General features: G+C 41.1%; 1 protein-coding gene across 2 annotated transcripts in view; it reads left to right on the top strand.

The window, feature by feature from the left end:
* Positions 1-699: 699 nt before the first annotated feature.
* TRIM71 (tripartite motif containing 71) overlaps positions 700-23,588 on the top strand; it is a 149,732-nt gene continuing 126,843 nt past the window's right edge. For both annotated transcript variants that reach the window (XM_070727300.1, XM_070727299.1), the window contains exon 1: positions 700-2,599. In XM_070727300.1, coding sequence (XP_070583401.1) covers positions 1,694-2,599 — 906 coding nt within the window. In that variant the 5' untranslated portion in view covers positions 700-1,693. The remainder of the gene's footprint in view (positions 2,600-23,588) is intronic.

The following is a 23,588-nucleotide window of genomic DNA, read 5'->3' as shown; positions in this document are numbered from 1 at the left end:
TAGGGTTAATGTTTCCTGTTTGCTTTTTTTGAGCTCCCTTCTTCCTCTCCTCTTCTTTCTCTCTAACGACCCCCTCAGAGCTCAGGCGGAATTGAGTTCGCTCCTTTGGAGATTAAAAGGATTCTGAATTCGATCGGTTTGAAAACAGGCGTTCCGAAAGAAGTTGACCAGGAATGCAAGCATCTCGGCGCCCTAGAAAAATCAAGCCCATCTAAATTGGGTCGGGAGAGGGAAAAAGGTTTTTCTTTTTTTAGAGGTGCAAAATCTGAAGCAACATAGGGGGAGAGAAACCACTCATTGACCTGCACGATGGCTACAACGAAATCAAAAGGGATTTCCACGCTATTGCCATTACTGTTGTTAATTAAAGCCGTCGGCCGCTCCCAACCCCCTCCCCCCCATAGATTTTCTTGATAACTACGTCGGGGATTTTTTCATTTTCGGAGGATAAAATAAAGATTTTGTTTTAAATTATTAGGGGAAGACCATTCCTTTGAAATGGCAAAGGAAATGTGAGTGGTTAGGGGGCGAGGAGCAAAAGGAAGCTACCGCCGGGTTGCAGCTTGGGAAAAGCGTTACATCGCTGTTACAATTTGTGCAAGTGAACGTAATACACTCCCCCACATGAATAATTCAGGAAGGCCGGCCGGAACCTGCCGCCGCCGCCTTTCTCTACGGCGGCTCCTTTTGCCGGTTTAAACGCGTGTGCGTCCAAGCTACAGGAAAGACTGAAACCACGTGCGTGTCGCTGCCGCCCTTGCTTTAGTGGCGGCAGCAGTAAAAAGGAAGCAAATTCGGGAAATTCCGAAATAGAATAAGGGACCTGATCAATGCGCTCACTCAGCTTCCCGGGGGATCCGCTTGGAGATCTGGAAAAGGCGTGGATCTGCAAGGAAGATTTCTGTAGAGTAAGATCCCGTGCTCGTTCATTCATTCACACGCATCACCTGCCCACATTCTCCCTTTATCTTTCGGACGCCCGCCTGCCCAGAAAGCTACGCCGGAGCTTTTCGTTTTCCAGATATACGCTTTCCAGATATGCGATGGTGGCGGATCGGTGCCGGAGGAGTCTACCGGGACAACTTCCCTGTCTCCCGAAACCTTTCGAGAAAGAAGAAGTGAAGCAAGTGGTCCCGCTGTTCCTTCTCGCCTCTCTCCTTTTCCATCGACCGAGCCCGTTTCTCATTCCTTCGCCATTAACCCGCCTCTCCTGATACACCAACTAAAGAGAAGATTTCACCCCCCTCCTTCAGTTTTTCCCATAGAAGGAAGCGAAGAGCAGGCGCGCGACCGGATCCAGTTCACGCTGGATTTTTAAAGAGTAGGCCCCAATGCACTTTTCTGTTAAAGAAACCCTCATTCTTCCGCCTCGCAATTGGAGAAACGCTGGCGGCGGCGAAGGAAGAAGGCACTGTGCCGGATGGGAAGCAGCTTTAAACGCAGCGCGAGAGTGGGGGCAAATCAGAGGAGCTTGTTCCTCCTGAAGAAAGGAGAAGGCGAGAGGAACGCCGGCTGAAGCTGTTCTCGCCTAGCCCGCGAAGAGTGGCAGTGCCTCCACACAACGACTAATTGATGCCACCCACCAGGGCTTGCAACACGGATCGTTGTCTCTCGCTTCGGTTCATGCTGCTGCAGCTGCAACCTCCTAACTAGCCGCGCTCTCTTGCGCTGCCTCCTCCCCCTCCCCCTCCCAATGGCTTCGTTCCCCGAGTCGGATTTCCAGATTTGTCCGCTGTGTAAGGAGATGTGCGGCTCGCCGGTTCCTGTCTCCTCTAATTCGTCCACTTCGTCGTCCTCTTCTCAGACTTCAAACTCTTCCGGAGGCGGCGGGGGGGTCTCTTCATCCTGCACCCCGTCGAGGCGGCTCCACGTCTTGCCCTGCCTGCACGCTTTCTGCCGCCAGTGCCTGGAAGCGCAGCGCCACCCAACCGCGGGTGACTCTCTCAAGCTGCGCTGCCCCATCTGCGACCAGAAGGTGGTGATCTCGGAGCCGTCGGGCATGGACGCGCTGCCCTCCTCCAACTTTCTCCTCAGCAACCTGCTCGACGTGGTCGTCGTGGCCGCCGCCGCCGCCGAAGACCAGAAGAACAACGGTCGTCAGAGCGGCGGCGGCCAAGGAGGAGGAGGCGGAGCGGCGAGCAACAACAATGCTAACAACCGGCACCCTCATCCCCGCCAGCAGCCTGTTCAACAGCAACAGCAACACCGCGTCTCTGCGGCTACCTCTTCCCCGGGCTCTGCCGCCGGCTCGGCGCCGTCCGGGGGAGGCGGTGGCTCCGCGTTGCTACTTAGGCGGCCCCACAGTCGACAGGGCGAGCCCCGCTGCAGCTCGTGCGACGAAGGCAACGCCGCCAGCTCCCGCTGCCTCGACTGTCAGGAACACTTGTGCGACAATTGTGTGCGCGCCCACCAGCGCGTTCGCCTCACGAAGGACCACTTTATCGAGCGCTTTGGCCCAGGGCCGCCCGCGACGGCGGGAACCGGCCCCGCCTCGGCAGCCTCTCAGCTCGCTCTCAGTCCGCCCTATTCCTCCGTGGCTTACAACATCCTCTCCGTCTTCCCGGACCGAGTCAACTATTGCCAGCACCACGACGACGAGGTGAGTGCCAAGATCATGCTATTCTCCTCGTAGCATGACCGGTCAACTTAAGTGGCTAGTCCTCAAAGTGTCCCAGCTAGTCAGTTTGCGCGCCAGAATGTTGGCAATTAGAGAAGTGGCCTTTTCCTCCTTCTCCCATGTTTTGGGGAAGGGCATCTGACTTTTACAGGTCCAGAAATCTGAAAGGTGGAAGTAGCAGGGGGAATCTGTCTTCAAACCCACCCTAAATTGCCAAGAAGTGTTTGATTTTTGATGGGTTTCCAAGGTAGTTTTTGGTTATGGCAGTTCGTAATGAACAAATATTAAAATGTGTTCTTAAATAGACAGAAACATTCTATAGTAAGAAGTGACTCTTAGACTTTGGGGTTAATTCCTGTGGTGATGCTCTGGATTAAGGGATAGCTAATTAAAGATGAACATCGAGGATTTCAAGATAGACTTTCATTCACATATGTTTTTTTACTTTTTTTACTCTCAAAATAATTGGGTTATAGTGTTCTATATATATTGGAAGTTGTTCAAAGGCCCTAAACTCCTCAGAATTTTTTGTTTGTTGCAGTGAGATTTGGTGCTTCTGAGGATTACAATGTACTGTATAGAATTTGGATAATTGATAGCTGAGCAAGAGGCTTCTGCAGTTCATATTGTAATTTTGTGACTATACAGTGTAAATTTCTTACCTTAACATTCTTACCTTCTTATATTCTACTTCTCTTCCTCTGACAGGCTACATATGATTTTTTCTCTCTCCTATTAACAGGAAATACACTTCGGGTTTCAGGGTGTCAGGTGGCTTTAATTTCCCTTTTTAAAAAAAGGGGAAAAAATCCCGTTTCCATAGGTGGTCACTCTGCATCTTCCAGTCCTGCTTCTCTTTCTTCCATGCCTTTGTTCACATGGAGCTGTCCAAGATTAACTGGTTTAAATCATAATTCTGTACAAGCAGCAGATCTTTTCTATGTGCTTCAGGGGCTAGAGATAGTTGGAGCCATTTAAAAACAGCACCAAATGGAGGGGGGAGTGTTGTTGCTATAGACCAGGGAAACATGTTTCCTCTTGTAATACTTGGAGAATAAATACATATATTGTTTCTTCAGGATGCTAAGATAGAAATTTTAAATGTGAGTAGTGGCAATCCTAATTCCTGAGGCATCATACTGTTTTTTGCTCCACATTCCTCTGCCAATTTGCACTCATTCCCAACACTACAGATGTCCTTGAGATGGACAAAGTGCTCAGTAAGGATTTCCTAGTCTCTCTCCCATGCAGTTTACATTTTTTAAATAAACAGACCAATATATTTGCCACTCTGTTTGACTTAGCTGCTGATTACAGATCAGTTACAGACTGCTACAAATGAAGAGGTAAGGCATTGACAAACTTTAACATATAGAATTTGAGTAAAAAAATAAGTATCCTTCCCAAAAATGGATTATGAACCAATGATTTAGAAATGAGACTTTAAACCAGCTGTGGAAGTTGATGTTGGTGCTTCTGAGCATGTGTAAAGTATTGGCCGAACTACTTCTCAATCAGAGGGTTAGGGTAGACTGAGTTTCTTTTATTGCTTGTGCATACAAAGCATTCTTTAATTTGCTGTATAGGATTTAGTGCTATATTGAAAGCTTCTAAACAGAGGGTGACCATCTTGCACACAAGGTAACTTGTTTATAAAATCTGTATTTTACAAAAATTGGACAAGAACCATGTGTAAATATCTGAAGTACAATTCTAACATATTTCCCCTATTTTCAGTAGATAGGATCAATAAAGCATAGCAGAAGCAAAACGAAAAACTTAGCAAGAAAGTGAATTGAGTTGATGTACTGATTATAATTATCTGTATAATTATGTTTTGAGATTGCATGTGGTTGGTAAAGTTGAATGACTTGATGGTATTAATATATTGAATTATTTGGTATAATAATATGTTAATAAAAGGTTTAGCATCAGAGTGTCAAGTAGACTCAAGCAATTATTTCTTGAAAGTACGGCTCTTAAAAAAATCATTGTTTATAATTTTTAAATACTTATTTTAATGGAGAATCATTGCTTTAATCTCAAGGAATAAAAATCTAATACTGAATTCATATACTGGAAGTTCAACTTGTAAGCCGACATTCCATCTCTTTTGCTGGTTGCATACACAGTGGAATTTTCCACTAGCCTCATTGTTAGAGGATAGCTTACTCCATGCTACTGTTCCTGATTGATCCTTATTACTAAAAGATGATCAGGTTTGAGAAATAAATGATTGGTTGTTGCTGTTTAGATAGGCATGATCTATTTTGAAAATAAACATAGAAACATAGAAGATTGATGGCAGAAAAAAACCTCATGGTCCATCCCTTATACTATTTCCTGTATTTTATAAATGGCTGTTTATGTCTAATCAACATTTGCCACTTTGTGTAGTTATTTAAAAAATGGAAAAGAATGTCTATTTTTGTCTTCTTTTTTTAAGAAAATGAATTTTTATTAGAGTTTTGTAATAATTTGAGGAAATATAAACATCTTATTGGCATTTGGCTGTCATTGAACTTTCTAGCATTTTCCACAAACAAATAGAAATATTTATCAATCTGAATACAAGATTTAGAATGATAAAAGTAAATTGTATATTATTTACAGGGACAGTATATGTACATGAATATTTCTGTTGTACTGAAGGAGTTATATCCAAAAATATCTTCCAACCCTTTCTTCATTCTGTTTTCACTATACTAAGATTCATTTTATAGGAATTTAGGGGAAATACTTAGTTCTTGTAGCTGTATCTTGGAAAAGATATGATAATTCGGTTTTATCATAATGCTCGCATTTCAAATAATGTACATACTGTAAAATATAAATGTGTACTCTGCAAACTTGTTAATTTATTTCCACATTTTAAAATATTACTTCAGAACTTCATATAACATGTCTTTTTACAATGATAGTAGAAAGCATTATGTGCATTTTGTTTATGATAGTTCTTTTGGAACAAATAGTCCATCAGTAACTTTTTGGTATAACATAATACTATTTGATTGTTATGCTTATTTAGGAATAACTTAATAGAAATAAATAGCAAATAAAATGGGGGCCATTTCTGATGAAAAAAACAATTGTGCATTAAAGTCTTGGTGGTTCCATATCAAGTGATCCAAATATGAATATTTTTTTTACCTGATGTCTTTAGATTTTATTTTTATTTTTATGAAGTACTTTAGTTAATTACAAATTAAAAGTTTTGAATTTTTTTCTTCATCAGCTAATTTTTTACAGACTTCTAAAATTTAAAAAAAAACACAAATTTTGGCCTGGTATAGCTTTTCATTTTGTATCATATCTTGGGCTAGAATTAAGATAAATAGGTGGGAGAGGCATCATTTTTCTCAGAACGGTACTGGCTTTCATTGACATGTCATAAGACTATGTTTCTTTATATTTTGTTTTGGAGAAATCAAATTCAAAATTTTGATGCGCAATTGTGAAAAAAACATGTTTTAAAATTGTGAAAAAATGCATGTGTGTTACTTCCATTCTTGGTTATATTTTTACAGGGATTCAACTTGGGACCTATCAATTTTTAACTTTTTTTAAGCCTTGAATCATCTGATTTTATGTTTGTATGAGTTTCTTCCTTTTTTCTTTTCAAATTACAACTTATTGAATTCAACATTTATAAGCAACAATAAAGAAACGCTAAAAACAAATACCGTAAGTGCCAGAATAAATACATCTTAATCATCATAACACAACTTGCTCAGCATTTTCAACCTGCATGCATTGAACAAACCAAAAGAAAAAAGGTGGTCATATCCTCAAGTGTGGTTTTCTAAATACAGTCTCATCCTAATTATATGTTAAAAGAATCAATATTGTTAACACCTATTTATACATGTAACAATTTCTTTAATTATATCACTAAACATTTCATTTATGAAGTGTTTAAGAAGAATAGTACAGTAGTTAAATCCTTGATAAAATATGAACTAATCAAACAATAGTACATTTTTAAACTGGCCTTTTATCATTAATTTATCCCTTCTAGTGGGTGAAATGTAATCTTGTCCATAAGTGCTTACTAGCAATGGCCATTCCTTTTGTGTCAAAGAGTATGTACAGCCTGTCATGGTATTTGGCTCCACTTGAGTTAATATCTGATTTTTGTTAACTTTTAAAATGTCTGGTTTTCTTGGATACACAAAGGATGGTGCTGGACCAGAAGGGTGCAAAAAAGTCAATTCTACTTCTTCATGTTCACAATCTTTGGAGAGTACAGTAGCCAGCCACCAGCGCTGATCACATTCACAAGTCATATAACCAGGTATGTCATCCATTGCCAATCTTGTGCCGCCTTCTACCTCTTCATGGACTTCATTGTCATCGCTGAATTAAAAAGTCCTTGTTTTTATTTCTGTTTCACTACATGGAATGAAAGTGTGGTATTGTTGAGTCCCTTTGATTGTTCTGCTTCCTATAATCAATGTTTTAACGAACTTTCCTCCTCTTTGTGGTCCTGGTTTGTACAATACATGAACTGGATGTTAATATTTTTCTCACTCCATTTGAAAAGTTGCATAGGTGTTAAGATTTGTTCTGAATATAGCCTCTGGAGAAGGCTCAAACTGCAAGGCATTTCACGGTGCTTCCTAAACCATCACATACACTTTTGCCATGAGCAGTGGCAAAAAGTGCCATTCAGCTTCCATTCCAAAATCTTTCTTGCGATAGCATACATTTATAAAGTTTTTCCTGCTTTTTTTCTGTGCAGAAGAGCCATCCGAGAAATAGTAGACTTTGCTTAAACTTGGTAGGATGTCCATTTTTATCACTATACTGTAATCTCTTTTTTTTGGAACAAATTAACACAGGTGTCTCAAACTCGTGGCCTGGGGGCCATCTGCGGCCCTCGGGACAATAGTTTGCGGCCCCCACCTCAATATCAAAGTTTAATGTTAGTGCGACCCAAGTTTGATATGAATGCCACTTTTCAGTGTTGTGTGCGGAGCTGAATGAATGTACCAATCATGATGGGGTATATTGCTCTCAGAGGCGGGACATCAGCTGGGCTTATTGCAAACTTGCGCCATTACCCCGGGCTCTGAAGTGGTGGAAATTGCTACTCAGAGAGACAGAAGAAAAAGCGGAAAAGACGCATCGGCTAAAGTTTAGCCGCCAAACACTGAAACAGTGACACAAAGTGGAATTATATATTACATGGCTCCAAACATGTCTTTTTCAAAGCCTGTAATGAAGAGAAAGGTTGTTGATGAGCACAGACAATTTCAGGAAAAGTGGGAATTGCAATATTTCTTTGTTGAGCACAGGGGCATCCTGACGTATCTTATTTGCACAGAGAAAGTTGCGGTGCACAAAGAATACAATTTGAAACATCATTACACAACTAGACATGCTGAGGAATATCAGATCCAGATCCAGGGGCTTAAAGCACAGAAGGCTTCGTGCTTTTTTAGAGGAAATGGAATCAAAATATGGGGATATGCTCTACTTCACCAAGGTACGTTGGCTCAGCAAGGGAAACATATTGAATAGATATTTTGAGTTGAGAACGGAAGTGAAAACCTTCATGGAGAAGGATGGGATTGCTGTTCCTGTGCTAAGTGATCCAAAATGGCTCATGGACTTAGCTTTTTTTGTTGATATCAATATATGAGCTTAATGTACTGAACAAGAAGTTACAAGGCCAGGGGCAACTTGTCAGCGCTGCCTATGACAACGTGAGAGCATTCTCTACAAAACTTATGTTATGGAAAGCACAGCTTTCTCAGACAAACCTTTGCCATTTCCCAGCATGCAAGGCACTCATGGATGCAGGCACACCATTCAGTGGTGAGTATGTAGATTCCATTTTGAACCTCCAGGAGGAATTTGATCACAGATTTGCAGACGTCAAGATGCACAGAGCCACATTTCAAATTTTTGCAGACCCCTTCTCGTTTGATGTGCAAGATGCCCCTCCTGTGCTTCAAATGTACCTCATTGACCTGCAGTACAACTCTGAACTCAAAGCCAAGTTCAGGGAGGTAAGTGGAAAAGCAGACAAGTTCAGGCAATTTTTGAGAGAATTGCCCCCCCAGCTTCCCTGAGCTTTCCCAAATGTTCAAGCGGACCATGTGTCTTTTGGGGAGCACATACTTGTGCAAAAAGCTCTTCTCTACCTTGAACTTCAATAAGTCCAAGTACAGGTCCAGACTTACTGATGAGCATCTTCAAGCCCTACTGATGGTCTCAACTGCTTCTTCCCTTAAGCCAAATGTGGCTTGCTATGCGAGAGTAAGTGCTGCCAGATCTCTAGCAGCAAGAAGTAGGCAGAGGAAGCCATATTCACAACAGTTTATGTTCAATGTTCCATTCATGTTCAGAAAGGTAAATGTTAAAGAACTGTTAATACAGACATTTGAATCTGAAAAATAATAATTACATTTCTCTAGTCAGCAACTATATGTGGTTTTTTTCAGTCTTCTATATCTGCGGTATTATTATTATTATCATCATCATTTCATTTTATTACAGATTTATTTATTTTTTCTTATGAATTTGTTAATTTATGTTTATTTTGTAACACAAAATAAGATGAAAAAATAAAGACATTTGATAACATTGGACATTTGTAAGAGCTTTTCTTGTGGAAAACCTGATGCGGCGCAGCCTCACCCAGACTCTACCTCCAGTGATCCCCGGGTAAATTGAGTTTGAGACCCCTGAATTAACAGCTATTGAATCATTAAGTAAGCACTCAGATATCATGACTACACTTTTGTACTTTATTTCTCCATTCTGATTGTAATAGATCGCAAAAGGGTGCACAGTTGCTTGTCCATTGTTCCAGTGAAATGACTGTGCTTCATCCTGAACAACAAAGGAATAGTTCTTTGAAAAGTCTAAGCTTATTACTGCCTCATTCTGTTTGATGCTTTCTTTGAGGTGATTGTAGTAGTCAGACTGTTGGTGAGCTATAAATGAGTGTTACTTAAGGACTATCAGCTATTCACAAAAACATTCAAGAAAATCTTCTGCACTTCTAAAAACAGTGTCAAAAGAACATCTGTCAACAGATACCCACTGTTTATAAGTTATATTATCTACCATAGCCTCTTCAAAACGATTTCATATTTTTTCTTTGAGAGCCAATGTTGAAGGACATTTTTTGCAAATATTGAGGTAACAACTCCAACTCTTTTCTGGACACAATATTTGAGACAGACATACTTTGTAATCGTCAAGATTGGACTCGCCAATCTGAATATCTTTCAGCTTACCTCCTTCAATCATGAGATTAATGTTCTGGTGTGTTGTACATATGCATACTGAGTGTGTACCACTACCACCAGCCAGGACACAATTCTTCGGTCCCAGTTCAGCAAATTTTGAAAATCCTATTTTGGCAGAAGTGGATTTCTTTTCTTTAAAAAGTTTATAGGTTTCTCTCAAATTGGTAAGAATCAGCCTCATCTGGACATGAGTTTTCTTACTATTCACTTTCATAGATACACAATCTTTCTTGCCAGGCATAATTTGGCTCACTTCATCACTATAGTAAACATCTTTCACTTTACCCACTGTAGCTTCATCTGATGTTTTGCCTGGTTTAGGATCAGGACCAGACATGAAACTTTTTTGTTCAACTAGAGATTGGGCTTTTCTAGCCATTCTGTTGCTAATACTAAATTTATTTTCTATTCTTTTGTATGTTCAACTCTTCAGTAGGGTAGTCAGTATCATGAACTGTGCACTTCTGCTATGGGTGGATCTAAATTTATCTTTAAGCTGCAGAATGATCTCTGAATCAGTGTCATTTTTTCCTTCATCTTCTACGGTTTCACCTACCAGCTCAAGGGTCAATTTTTGGTAACTTTTTCTAATTTTGGGGGGCAGTAACCTGGATAATAGAATCTTTTTTTGCAATGGGCGATTCTTTGATTTTAGAAAGTGGTTTACTCAAGTGCTCTATTGTTAAATCAGGATTTTAAAAAATCCTCTGTGTTAGAAGTTACAGGTTCTTTGAAATTTTTCTGCTGCAGAGTATTTTTCTCTTTTGCAAGTTGCTTTCTACAATTGTCACAAATTTTCATGCCTGCTTTGATTGCTGTACCGGCCTAATATTTTTTTCTTGTTGTGTGTCCAGTTTTTTTAAAAGGATTGCAACAGCATATATTATAAAATGCTGTTCCTTGAGAAGTAGCAGCCATTGCTGTGTGAGAAAAATACAGTTAATATTAAGTAAGCAAGATGGGTAATGAAAATATAGATTTACAGTAAACTTGAGGTATAACTGTTACTATAAAGTGAATACTAGGGCTAGCACACAAACAGCTTTTTTCTGTCTGCGGATAAACACTGCGTTTTGGCAGCATTTTTCTATTGAGTTTTCACTATACAGTGGTACCTCTGCTTAAGAAATTAATTTGTTCTGTGACCAGGTTCTGAAGTAAAAAAGTTTGTAAATAGAAGCAATTTTCCCCATAGAAATCAATGTAAAAGCAAATAATGTGTGTAAACCCGTTAGGGAAGAAATAAAAGCTTGGAATTTGGGTGGGAGGAGGAGGAGGAGGACAGTCGCTGCTGAAGGAAGAAGGTGAGGTGAGGGTAATAAAAAAAATCCAAAACTTTAAGGCTTAAAAAAAAAAGGCACTGAGGTGGCAAAGAGGAGCACGTGCCCTCCCATACACCCGGCTTGACGCTGCCTCCCATACACTATGCCAGAGAGAGAAACCCAGGCGGGCGAGAGGGGGGAACCTCCCGCTCCTTTGACTGAAAGGTGGCTGCTGCTGCTACCTGCTTCCTCTTCCTTCCCATGCTGAAGGGCTCCCCTCTCCTCTTGCTTGCTTTGTAGTTAGCGCCTTTCCTTCACTGTGGTGTGACTCCTCGGTTTGGCTGAAGCCAAGTTGATCCGGCTGGAGAGAAGTGCCCCTTTTTGCCTTTCCACGCCCAGACACTCCGGGAGGCAACCTCGCACTGAGTGTATGGAAGGCAGTGTGAGGAAGTCACCACAGTGAAGTGGTTTATTCCCTCTTCAAGCGCCCAGAGAAAGGAAAATGCTCTATTCGCTCTGGACGGCCCAGAGTGAAGAGAGTGTTTTTCTCTGGGTGCTGACAGAGGTATATTCCCTCCAAGCGCCCAGAGAAAGGAAAATGCTTTGTTCACTCTGGACTGCCAAAGCCTTCTTAAGCACCACCGAAAGGCTCCTCTGCCAGCCCAGAAAAGCCCGAGTTGGCCGGGATTAAAGGGGGAATGGCAGGAAACTGGCCGAGTCTTCAGGTCACTCTCAAATTTTCTGGGAAATTTTTCTGGGCTCGGGTTCTTAAGTAGAAAATGGTTCTTAAGAAGAGGCAAAAAAGTCTTGAATACCCAGTTCTTATCTCGAAAAGGTCTTAAGTAGAGGCATTCTTAGGTAGAGGTACCACTATCTGCATTAGTTTTTAAAATTGTTAGTGAAAACAATGGCAGCTTTAAAAACATAAATAGTGATAAATGCTGTGTTTATTGCAGCGATTAAAAAATAGCGCAAGCAGTGATTTACTCACTCTGTGAGTGTTTTACAAAACACTGCAGTTGAAGTCAGTGGGGGGCATTTTTCTGAACAATGATCACTCAGAATAGCACTGTGTGTGTATTAGCCCTTAATAAGAAAAGCATTAAACTATTAATATAAATTTAATATAAATTTACTCAAACTTTAAACACACTCACCAATATTGTAGCACACCGACTCCCTTGATGCCTGTGTAGAGACTGCTATTTGTTCAAGAGTGAAAATGTCTAGGCACGTCAGGACATGAAAGCTCTGAAGGTCTCTTTTACTGCCTGACTCTGCGGTGGGCAGATACTTCACATGATTGACAGCTGCTGGCCTGTCATCTGCTCTGCATTCATTGTCTACCCCTGTTCATTCTCAGGTTGAGCCCCAACAAAGCTTTCTCCTCTGTCCTCTCCTGTTTCTATGCTGCAACATAATAAAATAATACAGTGATATCTAAAAATCTTGGATTATTTGGTAAATTTGATTTATTAGATTTGATTTATTAGATTTGTATGCCGCCCCTCTCCGAAGACTCGGGGCGGCTCACAACAGTAATAAAAAACAGCATAACAATGGGACAAATCTAATAATAAAAATATATAAAAACCCCAACAATTTAAAAACCATACAGCACATACATACCAAACATAAAAGCCTGGAGGAGATATCTTAGTTCCCCCATGCCTGGCGATACAGGTGGGTCTTGAGTAACTTGTGAAAGGCAAGGAGGTGGGGGCAGTTCTAATATCTGGAGGGAGTTGATTCCAGAGGGCCGGGGCTGCCACAGAGAAGGCTCTTCCCCTTGGGCCCGCCAAACGACATTGTTTGATCGACGGGACTCGGAGAAGGCCAACTCTGTGGGACCTTATCAGCCGCTGGGATTCGTGCAGTAGAAGGCGGTTTCGGAGGTATTCTGGTAATAAAAATAAATAGATATAGACCCCACACTTTTAGACCATAGGCTGGATTTGAATTCAAGATTTTTGAATTGACACTGTAATAGTTATATTATTAAATCTGATTCCATTGTGATCCCAACTTGAATTTTGGTACAGATGTGGCTAGGAGCATAGCAGGCACGTGTGAATTTTGGAAATTTTTTAATTAAATGTTTTTTAAAAATTGTGTTTTAAAATTTTGTGTTTGCGTTCGCATTGTAAAATATTAACAAAGATACTCTTGTGACATATCTGGTGAAAGCCTTTACAGTTCTGAGTAACGTGTTTATTTTGTTTCTCTATCTTTTTTCTAGCCTAAGTTATGAGGAAAATGTAAAGGCAGGCAACACTGAAATTTGCACTTTTTCCGAATTTTGTAAATCAATTTTTAAAAAACTCTAGATTTTTTTTCTTCACATTTTGCATTCCCTCACACATTATTACCAAATAACAAAATCTCAAAAGAATTAAAAATTTAGAGGTAAAATTCATTGGTTCACTTGACATGGAATGACCCTTGACTTGTCCTTGTTGTGGGGGAAAATGAATCTGTGTAAAGGAAACAAATAACAAAGTTTTTTGTTTAATTATAAGACTTTTATGGTAGAAAAGAATTAGGGGTGTCTTAAATATATTGCATTATTTTTTGCTTGCACAGGGCTAGAATACTACAACCTCCTGGACTCCCCAAAAAGCTGCTATTGAGGATTAAGAAACCTTCTGAAATAATGTAACTTTTGTAAACCAGAGGCTGCCATAATAAGCATAAATTGGCACCATTGAAGAGCCTATCTGACTTTCAGCCAATGAGGAATTTCAACAACAGTCTTATTTCTCACTTAATCTCAGAGATTCCATGAAAGTGGACCTGGGTATGACTTGTATAGGCAACCCTTTCAAGATTATTCCATGATCTCAGCTACTTCTTTCCATCACTGATTACTAGTAGTTTTTCAGAAGGCCAGTTATGTCATGGACAGACTTGCAGAATATATTTTATTTTAACTTTGTGGGGGTCATTATTTCTAAAGAATCATTTAAAATGCAAGTTAAAACAAATATTAATTGCATAAATAAATATAAATAGCAATAGGAAAAAAAACATTCACATAAATCTATTTAAACAATGTCCTTCAAAGGAGGGACTAAGGCTTGTTTTTGTTTTTTCTTAACAATTTTGGACCAGGGCTTTCCAACTGAATGCCTGAATGGGTTGGGATTGTAGCTCCCAGAATTCTGAGAGAGAGCACTTTAGAGGGTCCCAGTTGAAAAAGGCTGCTCTTTTATATGTAGTTTATATTTTGGAGATTTTCTAAAACATTGTACACCTATAGTGTTCTAGAACACTAGAATCATTTTTTTACTTAGAAATAAATCCTATGCCCTATGAATAAGTCTATTCAAAATTCGATTTTAACCTTGGAGGTTTTGTTAACCTATTCATATAAATATCACAAACTGATTGCAAGGAACAAAAAACAAGACAACAAAGAAGAGGTGAAACAAGAAGAGGAAGAGCAGGTGTAAGAAGATACAGAGAATGATAGAGATAAATGGGAGGAGAATTCTGAAAATGGATACATATTGCTATCCTTAGAGCAGTGTTTCCCAACTGTGGCAGCTTGAAGATATTTTGACTTCAACTCCCAGAATTCCCCAGTCAGCGAACGCTGGCTGGGGAATTCTGGGAGTTGAAGTCCAGATACCTCCAAGTTACCAAGGTTGGGAAACACTGCCTTAGAGGGAAAGATTTATAATTAACAATAAATGAAATGAACTAATCTCTGGGATTTTGAATGATTATTGTTTATTTGCAAATATAGTTAATGATAATTAATACTGATATTGATGAATATGCTTTACTTAATTAAATCTAATTTAATTATTCAAAAGTAATTACTTATATAATTAAGTGACAATTTTGGGGAAATACAATTATAGATTGGTATAAACTGAATTTGTTGAATTAAATTTAAAGTGGTATACTTGTAACACTAGAGGGGAAGACATATAGTATAATGAATAATGAATGAAAGAAGTTAATGTGTTTAAGTTTTGGAATTTGAATAATTCCTACTTTCCTCTATACTGTAAGGGATATTAGTTAGATATAGGGTATAAAACATTCAATATGCATTTATATTGCATTTTTGAAAAGTAAATATGAAAGTTTTAGGGGCAGTTACAAGAAAATTGGGGTACAGAAAAATGAATGATAAGGAAGCAAGGAAAAGAATAAAGCACAATGGTTTAGATTTATTAAGAGAGAACAACCAATTGAAGAAGTAAGCAATAGCGTTAAATTCAAATTGGAAAATAAAATAATCTGTGTAATCCAGAAGAGAGGTCTAGAGAAGCGATGGAGGAAGAGTAGGTCCGAATCTGACAGAACACTTGTAAGAGCTCATATTAAGACTTACAAAGTGGCGCTCAAGGCGGCAAGATGTGCATATCATGCCGCCTTGATTGCATCAGCGGAATCTCGCCCAGCCGCTTTGTTTAGGGTGACCCACTCCCTTCTTAACCAGGGAGGAGTTGGGGAGCCCTTGCAGAGCAGTGCCGAGGATTTTAACACATTTTTCGCTGATAAAGTCGCTCAGATCTGGGCAGACCTCGACTCCGATTGGATAACAGAGTTGGCTGACAATGAGTCAGTCGAGGTGACTGGGGCCCGTACTTGTCCATCTGTCTGGGAAGAGTTTGATCTGGTGACACCTGATGAAGTGGACAAGGCCACCTGTTTACTGGATACGTGTCCCTCCTGGCTGGTCTCGGCCAGCAGGGAAGTGACACAGAGCTGGGTCCAGGAGATTGTCAATGCTTCCTTGGGGAGGGGGTCCTTTCCGGTTTCCTATAAGGAGGCACTTGTGCGCCCCCTCCTCAAGAAACCTTCCCTGGACCCAGCCATTCTTAATAACTATCGTCCAGTCTCCAACCTTCACTTTATGGGGAAGGTTGTTGAGAAGGTGGTGGTGCTCCAGCTCCAGTGGTCCTTGGAAGAAGCCGATTATCTAGGCCCTCAGCAGTCGGGTTTCAGGCCTGGTTACAGCACGGAAACTGCTTTGGTCGCGTTGATGGATGATCTCTGGCAGGCCCGGGACAGGGGTTTATCCTCTGTCCTGGTGCTTCTTGATCTCTCAGCGGCTTTTGATACCATCGACCATGGTATCCTTCTGCGCCGGCTGGAGGGGTAGGAGGCACTGTCTTGCAGTGGTTCTCCTCCTACCTCTCCGGTCGGTCGCAGTCGGTGTTAGTGGGGGGTCAGATATCGACCTCTAGGTCTCTCCCTTGTGGCATGCCTCGGGGTCGGTCCTCTCCCTCCTACTATTTAATTTCTACATGAAACCGCTGGGTGAGATCATCCAAGGGCATGGGGTGAGGTATCATCAGTACGCTGATGATACCCAGTTGTACATCTCCACCCCACGCCCCGTCAATGAAGCAGTGGAAGTGATGTGCCGGTGCCTGGAGGCTGTTAGGGTCTGGATGGATGTCAACAGATTCAAACTCAACCCTGATAAGACGGAGTGGCTGTGGGTTTTGCCTCCCAAGGACAATTCCATCTGTCTGTCCATTACCCTGGGGGGGGGGAATTACTGACCTCCTCAGAGAAGGTCCACAACTTGGGCGTCCTCCTTGATCCACAGCTTACATTAGAGAAACATCTTTCAGCTGTGGCGAGGGGGCGTTTGCTCTGGTTCGCCTGGTGCACCAATTGCGGCCCTATCTGGACTGGGAGTCACTGCTCACAGTCACTCATGCCCTCATCACCTTGAGGTTCAACTACTGTAACACTCTGTACATGGGGCTACCTTTGAAAAGTGTTCGGAAACTTCAGATCGTGCAGAATGCAGCTGCGAGAACAATCATGAGCTAAATATGCCCATGTTACACCAATACTCCGCAGTCTGCATTGGTTGCCAATCAAAGTGTTGGTTATGACCTATAAAGCCCTTCATGGCATCGGACCAGAATATCTCCGGAACCGCCTTCTGCCACACAAATCCCAGTGACCAGTTAGGTCCCACAGAGTTGGCCTTCTCCGAGTCCCATCGACTAAACAATGTCATCTGGCGGGACCCAGGGGAAGAGCCTTCTCTGTGGCAGCCCCGACTGTCTGGAACCAGCTCCTCCCAGAGATTAGGATTGCCCCCACCCTCCTTGCCTTTTACAAACTTCTTATAACCCACCTCTGCCGTCAGGCATGGGGGAACTGAGACATCTCCCCCTGGCCTATATAATTTATGAATGGTATGTTTGTGTATGTGTCTTGTTTTTTTAAAAAAATAAGGGTTTTTTAGAGACTTTTTAATATTAGATTCGTGATACATTGTTTTTTGTTATTGTTGTGAGCTGCCCCGAGTCTGCGGAGAGGGGTGGCATACAAATCCAATCAATCAATCAATCAAATCAAATCAAATCAATCAATCAATCCAAGTGATGAAATTAGATAAAGGAAGTTGCATGACATAAATGACATATACTGAGACTAATGGTTATGAAATTACGAAGTATGATTATATTTAGTAGATGATACATATTTACTAAGTTGTATTGAAGGTATATGATATTTTATGTATGCATTCAATGTGGAGAAAAATAAAAAAAATGTAATTAAAATTATCCACTCGGGGAAGGACTTAGAGGGCATAAAAGGAAGTAGGAAAGAAGGAGAGAAAGGAGAGAGAGTAGAAAGGGAAGCAGAGAAGGAAGGAGAAGGATATAGTAGAAAGGGGGAGAGAAGTTGTAAGAAAGTAGATACTAGAGGTGGAATGAGATAGAAAGAGGGGAGTGAAGAGGGAAAAGATTGAGGAAGATTGAATAATAAAAACTAAAATCGGAATGTAATTGAGGTTATTGTATTATTGTTTTTAAGAGATAATATATGCAATTGATTTGTATTGAAGGTATATGTAATGTTATATATGTTTTTGTTGTGGAGAAAATAAAATTTAAAAAAACTGAAGACCAAGGAAGACTTGCTTATGAATGTTCTTACTTTATCTTATTTCTGAGATTGATGTATTCTGATTACTGGGTTTTCAGAAATTGTTTTTTCTGGCCTGACTGAGTTTCAGACTAGTGAATTAGTGTTTCCATCTAACATCAGAGATCTGAAATTTCTGATAAGACTCCTGTTTTAAGAAGGATGGGAGAACATTCCTTCTTCTGTACATGTTCGGGGTTCGGGGGGGGTGCTTGCAAGCCCCCCAGGCCGGCTGCGACCTTTTAAAACACCCGCGCCGCAGCTGTCTCCTGAAGCCGAACGCTAAAGCCGAACTTCCGCGTTCGGCTTCAGGAGACAGCTGCAAAGCAGCGCGGCTATTTTAAAAGGTCGCAGCCGGCCTGGGGGGCTTGCCAGCACCCCCCCGAACCCCGAACCCGGGTTCGGGGGGGTGCTGGGAAGCCCCCCAGGCCGGCTGTCACGTTTTAAAACAGCCGCGCGGCTTCCCAGCAGTCGCTGAAAGCCATTTTTTTGTGGGGTTTTTTTGGGTTGCACGGATTAATTGACTTTACATTGTTTCCTATGGGAAACAATGTTTCGTCTTACGAACCTTTCGTCTTACGAACCTCCTCCTTGCACCAATTAAGTTCGTATCATGAGGTATTACTGTAATTGTTTCCACTAACTGTTTATGTGAGATAACTTTCATCTCTTAAAAAGGATTAGTTGAAATATTTTTAAACATGCAGAGCTGGATTTGCATACATACTTATAAAGCAGTGATGGCGAACCTTTTTTTCCTTGGGTGCCAAAAGCGTGTGGGTGTGCACTATCGCATACGCATGAGTGCCCACATCCATAATTCAATGCCTGGGGGGGGCCTTCCCTGCCCTCCGGAGGCCCTCTTGTGGCCAGAAATGGCCTGTTTCCCAACTTCTGGTGGCCTAGTACAGTGTTTTTCAACCGGTGTGCCGCGGCACACTAGTGTGCCGCGAGACATGGCCAGGTGTGCCGCGAGGTGGCTCCTGCAAGTGGGAGCTCCAGGGCTGAGGCTTCAGCCCTGGAGCTCCCACTTGCAGAAGCCGCCCCCCGGCTATTGCCCGCCGCCGCCGCTACCCGCGCACCCCAAAATACCCCCCCTGCGTGCCCTTTTCCATGGGCGCGCAGTCCCCATTCCCCTGCCTGCCTGGGGGGGGGGCGGGGAGGCGCCGGCAGTAGAAGGCGCTGCCCCCGCCCGCCCGCCCGATCCACTCCCTCTCCTCCTCTTCCGCTGAAAGAAACGCGCGGAAGCTGCCTGCTTGAGCCTCGCGTTGCTCCACCCCGCTTCGTCCTGCTTGTCATCCTCCGTTGCCAGGAAAGCCGGGTTTGTTTTCCGTGAAAGCAGCGCGCCTTTTAACACGCTGCTTTCCTGCACCAGCGACGTTTGGCTGCCGGGGGGGCGGGGAGGAGAAAATCCTCCCCCCCCCAGGAGCAGCAAAAGCCTAAGCGGCGGGGTGCGCCGTTTGCCTTCCGGCTCAGTCGCAGAGGCTTTTGCTGCTTGTGGAGGGGGGGGGGTTGGCGGTGCCCATGCCAAATGCTTTCCCTCCGCGGTGGGGAGTGCAGGGCAGGCGCAGTCAGCCCCAGGAGACAAAGATGGAATGAGAGAAAGGAAAGAGAGAGAAAGGAAAGAGAGAGAAAGGGAGGGAGAGAAAGAAAAAGTGAGAGATAGAAAGGATAGAGAGAAAGGGAATGAGAGAAAGGAAAGAGAGAGAAAGAGAGGGGGAGAAGGAAAGAGTGAGAGATAGAAAGGATAGAGAGAAAGAGGGAATGGAAAGAGAGAGAAAGGGAGGGAGAGAAGGAAAGAGTGAGAGATAGAAAGGATAGAGAGAAAGAGGGAATGAGAGAAAGGAAAGAGAGAGAGAGAGAGAAAATAAGAGAGAGAAAGAACAAGAGAGAGAAAGCATGAGAGAGAGAAAGAACAAGAGAGAGAGAGAGAAAATAAGAGAACAAGAGAGAGAAAAAGATAGCAAGAGAGAGAGAAAGCAAGACAGATAGGGAGAGGAAAGGAGAGTGAGAGAAATGAGAACAAAAAGGGGAGAAAAAAGGAGAAATGAGAAAATGATTGAGGCAGAGAATGAGAGGAGAGTGAAACAAAAGAGAGAGAGAGGTGATTCTTGAAGCATATGGTAAAAAGCATCCAAATAATAAGAAACCCCCCCCAGCCCACACCTGTTTTTGAAAAGGATAAAAGAGAAAAAAAAACCAGCCCTCAACTGGTTTTGGAAATGGTTGGAGTGTGTATACATACACACACATAAGGGGAGGAGAGAGACAGGGATGGAAAAAGAGGAGAAGTGAGAGGGAGAAGGAATGAGGGAAAAAGGGAGGAAGAGAGAGAAATGAGAAACATGAGAGAGAAAAGGGGGAAAGACAGGAGAAGTACCCATAAATGAGACAGTGGTATAAATTTCAGGAGGGATGATTGATGATTGACTGTATTTATAAGGGGATGTTACATGGGATTGTATATATGAGGGGGTTATGTATGTATGTATGTATGTATGTATGTATGTATTATTTATTTATTTATTTATTTATTTATTTTATTTATTTATTTATTTATTTATTTATTTATTTATTTATTTATTTATTTATTTATTTATTTATTTATTTATTTATTAGATTTGTGTCATTTTGGTTGGTGGTGTGCCCCAGGATTTTGTAAATGTAAAAAATGTGCCACGGCTCAAAAAAGGTTGAAAATCACTGGCCTAGTAGGCTCATTTTTACCCTCTGAAAGTTCCAAAGGCTTCTCTGGAGCTGAGGGGAGGGTAAAAACGCCCTTCCCCATCCCTCCGGAGGCTCTCTGAAAGCCAAAAACGCCCTCTCTGAGCCTCTGCAAGGCAAAATTCAGCTGGCTGGCACACCCATGCACATTGGAGCTGAGCTAGGGCAACTGTTCGCGTGCCAGCAGATATGGCTCTGTGTGCCATCTGTGGCACCCATGCAATAGATTTGCCATCACTGTTATAGAGTATGGTTTTTTAGGTTATTTAGGATTTGTGCCCCTGTTGACTTTTCTTCTATATTCTTTTGTGTAAATGGGCTTAGTTGATTGAACTGTGCAAACAGACATTTTTTACATCTGATGATGCATTTTGCAAGTGCTCAGTATAAATAATAGTTTTAATAAGTTAAGTTTTAAGAGTTTTGACTACAGCAATTAGCATGTTTTATCTGCTACTATGTTTAGGGAAAGCCTAATGATTTGTATTAAAAAGAATTGTTTTATCTGCTACTATGTTTAGGGAAAGCCTAATGATTTGTATTAAAAAGAATTATGTGGAAATGTAGTTATTAGTTATGTAGTGGGAGCTGAGTTTGAAGAAGAGTAATGATTATTTAAATTTGTAACTTGTTTAATATCTTAGATAAAATTTGATTTCATATATTAAATAACTTCAGTTGTTTTCAAACCACTTCGTCGAATCTTTTCCTATAATGACACATAGAAGTTCTTGCACAATAAATCCCTTCTGTATGAGTCTAAAGTTAGATGAATCTGTACATGCGGCATAAAATGAGAACAACTTGGGGGCATTTTGAACAAGAAAAAATAGCTTTTTTGTTGAACTTCCTGGAATCTATATTCCTGTCCTGTGAAAGTAACATGACCTTTTATTAAATTTACAAATGATTTGATGAGATCATCTTGATTGACATCATTCCTGTTTACTAATTGCTGTAAAACTAAAATAGTCACATTTTAATTATTATATTCTACTAGATTTATTTGCAATTTTAATTTTTTCTTTTTGTGATTTAAGATTGTTATTGAACAATATTATTAGGAATATTAATTGTGGAAAAACTAAACTTCCAACATCACTTTGGTATGTAGCATATACTTCTGCTGCTATCTTAATTCTGTTTTAAATGAAAACCAGGAAGTTACATTTCCTTAGAAACCAAGAAATGGCACTGATAAATCCCAGTGGTTGTCAAATGCAGCCCATTATTTTTCTCCTGTGAATGTTTGGTGAAATGCAAAGATCAGCAAGCTAAAGCTGTTATAGTGAGGACAAAATGGAAGAGAGATGGGTTTTTGATCCTATATACAGTACAGAACTTCCAACCAAAGTCTAATAAAATGGATTCAGATATAACTCTAAACTTTGTGCAAATTGGCCTAAACATCTCCCACTCTTTTGATCAGTTTGCCACTTGTCTTCAACAAACAGGTCCAATGAAAACTCTTGGCAAACTTAATGCAGAGTGGAATAAAATCACTTGTGGCTTTTCTTTAACCTCTTGGTATGAAGAGAGTGACAGAATGTAATCCTGTTTAACAATATCTTTTTTTCTAAATTATTTCTACAGAGTAGTTTGTTAATTATTGAGTTAAAATGAAGTTTATTCTAACAGTTGTATGTCATTTGTTAAAGCCCAGCTGTCCCATGAAGCTTAATGTCTGCAGAATCTGCATCATATGCTTTCTTTGTCCAGGCAATTGAGTGAGAAACAAAAGATAATAACTGCCAGGTAATTTTTATTACACTGATTATAGCCAGCCTCTTTCTATTTGCATTTGGGATATTGCAAATAAATACTTACATTAAAACTAGTCAAATCTTTGCAATTTTTGGAAATTAATATTTGAAATGGCACACATCTGGAAGAGAGCAGGATGAAAAAAATCATCACATGATACCTCCATTGCTGTATTGATCTAGTTTAACTGCTAGTATAAAGAGGGAGAGTTTCTTATCCTTCCCAATGGTTTTCTTTCTTACCTTGTGATATGTTCCTTGTGTTTCTTAACAATTTCAAAATGCATGGACGTTAACTCTCAGAGTCCCCTAGCCAGCATGTCCACAAATCTTAAAATTGCTAAGGTTGAAAAACAGTAATAACAAAAAAAATTGTTTATAATTAAATACCACATTGTTGGCTGAAAATTATAAGGATGGATAACAATAGGACTTAGACTTATATATCTCTCCATAGTGCTTTAAAACCTCTCTAAGTAGTTTATAGATTACCCCCAACAATCAGACTCTTCATTTTACCAATCTTGGAAGGATGGATGGCTGAGTCAGCCTTGAGCATGGTAAGATTCAAACTGCCAAATTGCAGTCAGCTGGCAGTCAGCAGAAGTAGCCTGCAGTAATGCATTCCACCAGGGTTCCTTGCACGGCACAATCACCTTTTTGGTGAGGCAGGTTTGGGGAGGTGAGGAACCTTTTGAAAAGTGTTTCTCTCCTACCCACCCAGCATCACCACTACCACCGTTCCCTCGATAGGTTCCCACCCTAGATACCTAAGCGCCCCCCACAACTCTTTGCATCTTCGCCTCCTTTGTCAGGGGACCTGGCTTCCATGCCCCTCCCTCTACGCAAAGCGCCTTCCTGGGCTTTGGGTCACTGTATTCTCCATACTGTAGGAGTGGGTCCAGCAGTCATGTGGGTTGTTCACTGTCCAATCCGCATAGGACTGAGCCTGTCTTTAAAAAGATTGCTGGATCTACCCCTTCCCCAGAATTCGCTCAGTCCTCCTACCGGCAGGACGCATGGTGGCTCAGCTCCACTCTAAACAAAC

This window comes from Erythrolamprus reginae, chromosome Z (genome assembly GCF_031021105.1).
Source record: "Erythrolamprus reginae isolate rEryReg1 chromosome Z, rEryReg1.hap1, whole genome shotgun sequence".
NCBI lineage: Eukaryota > Metazoa > Chordata > Lepidosauria > Squamata > Dipsadidae > Erythrolamprus > Erythrolamprus reginae.
This window is presented reverse-complemented; position numbering and strand designations above follow the sequence as displayed.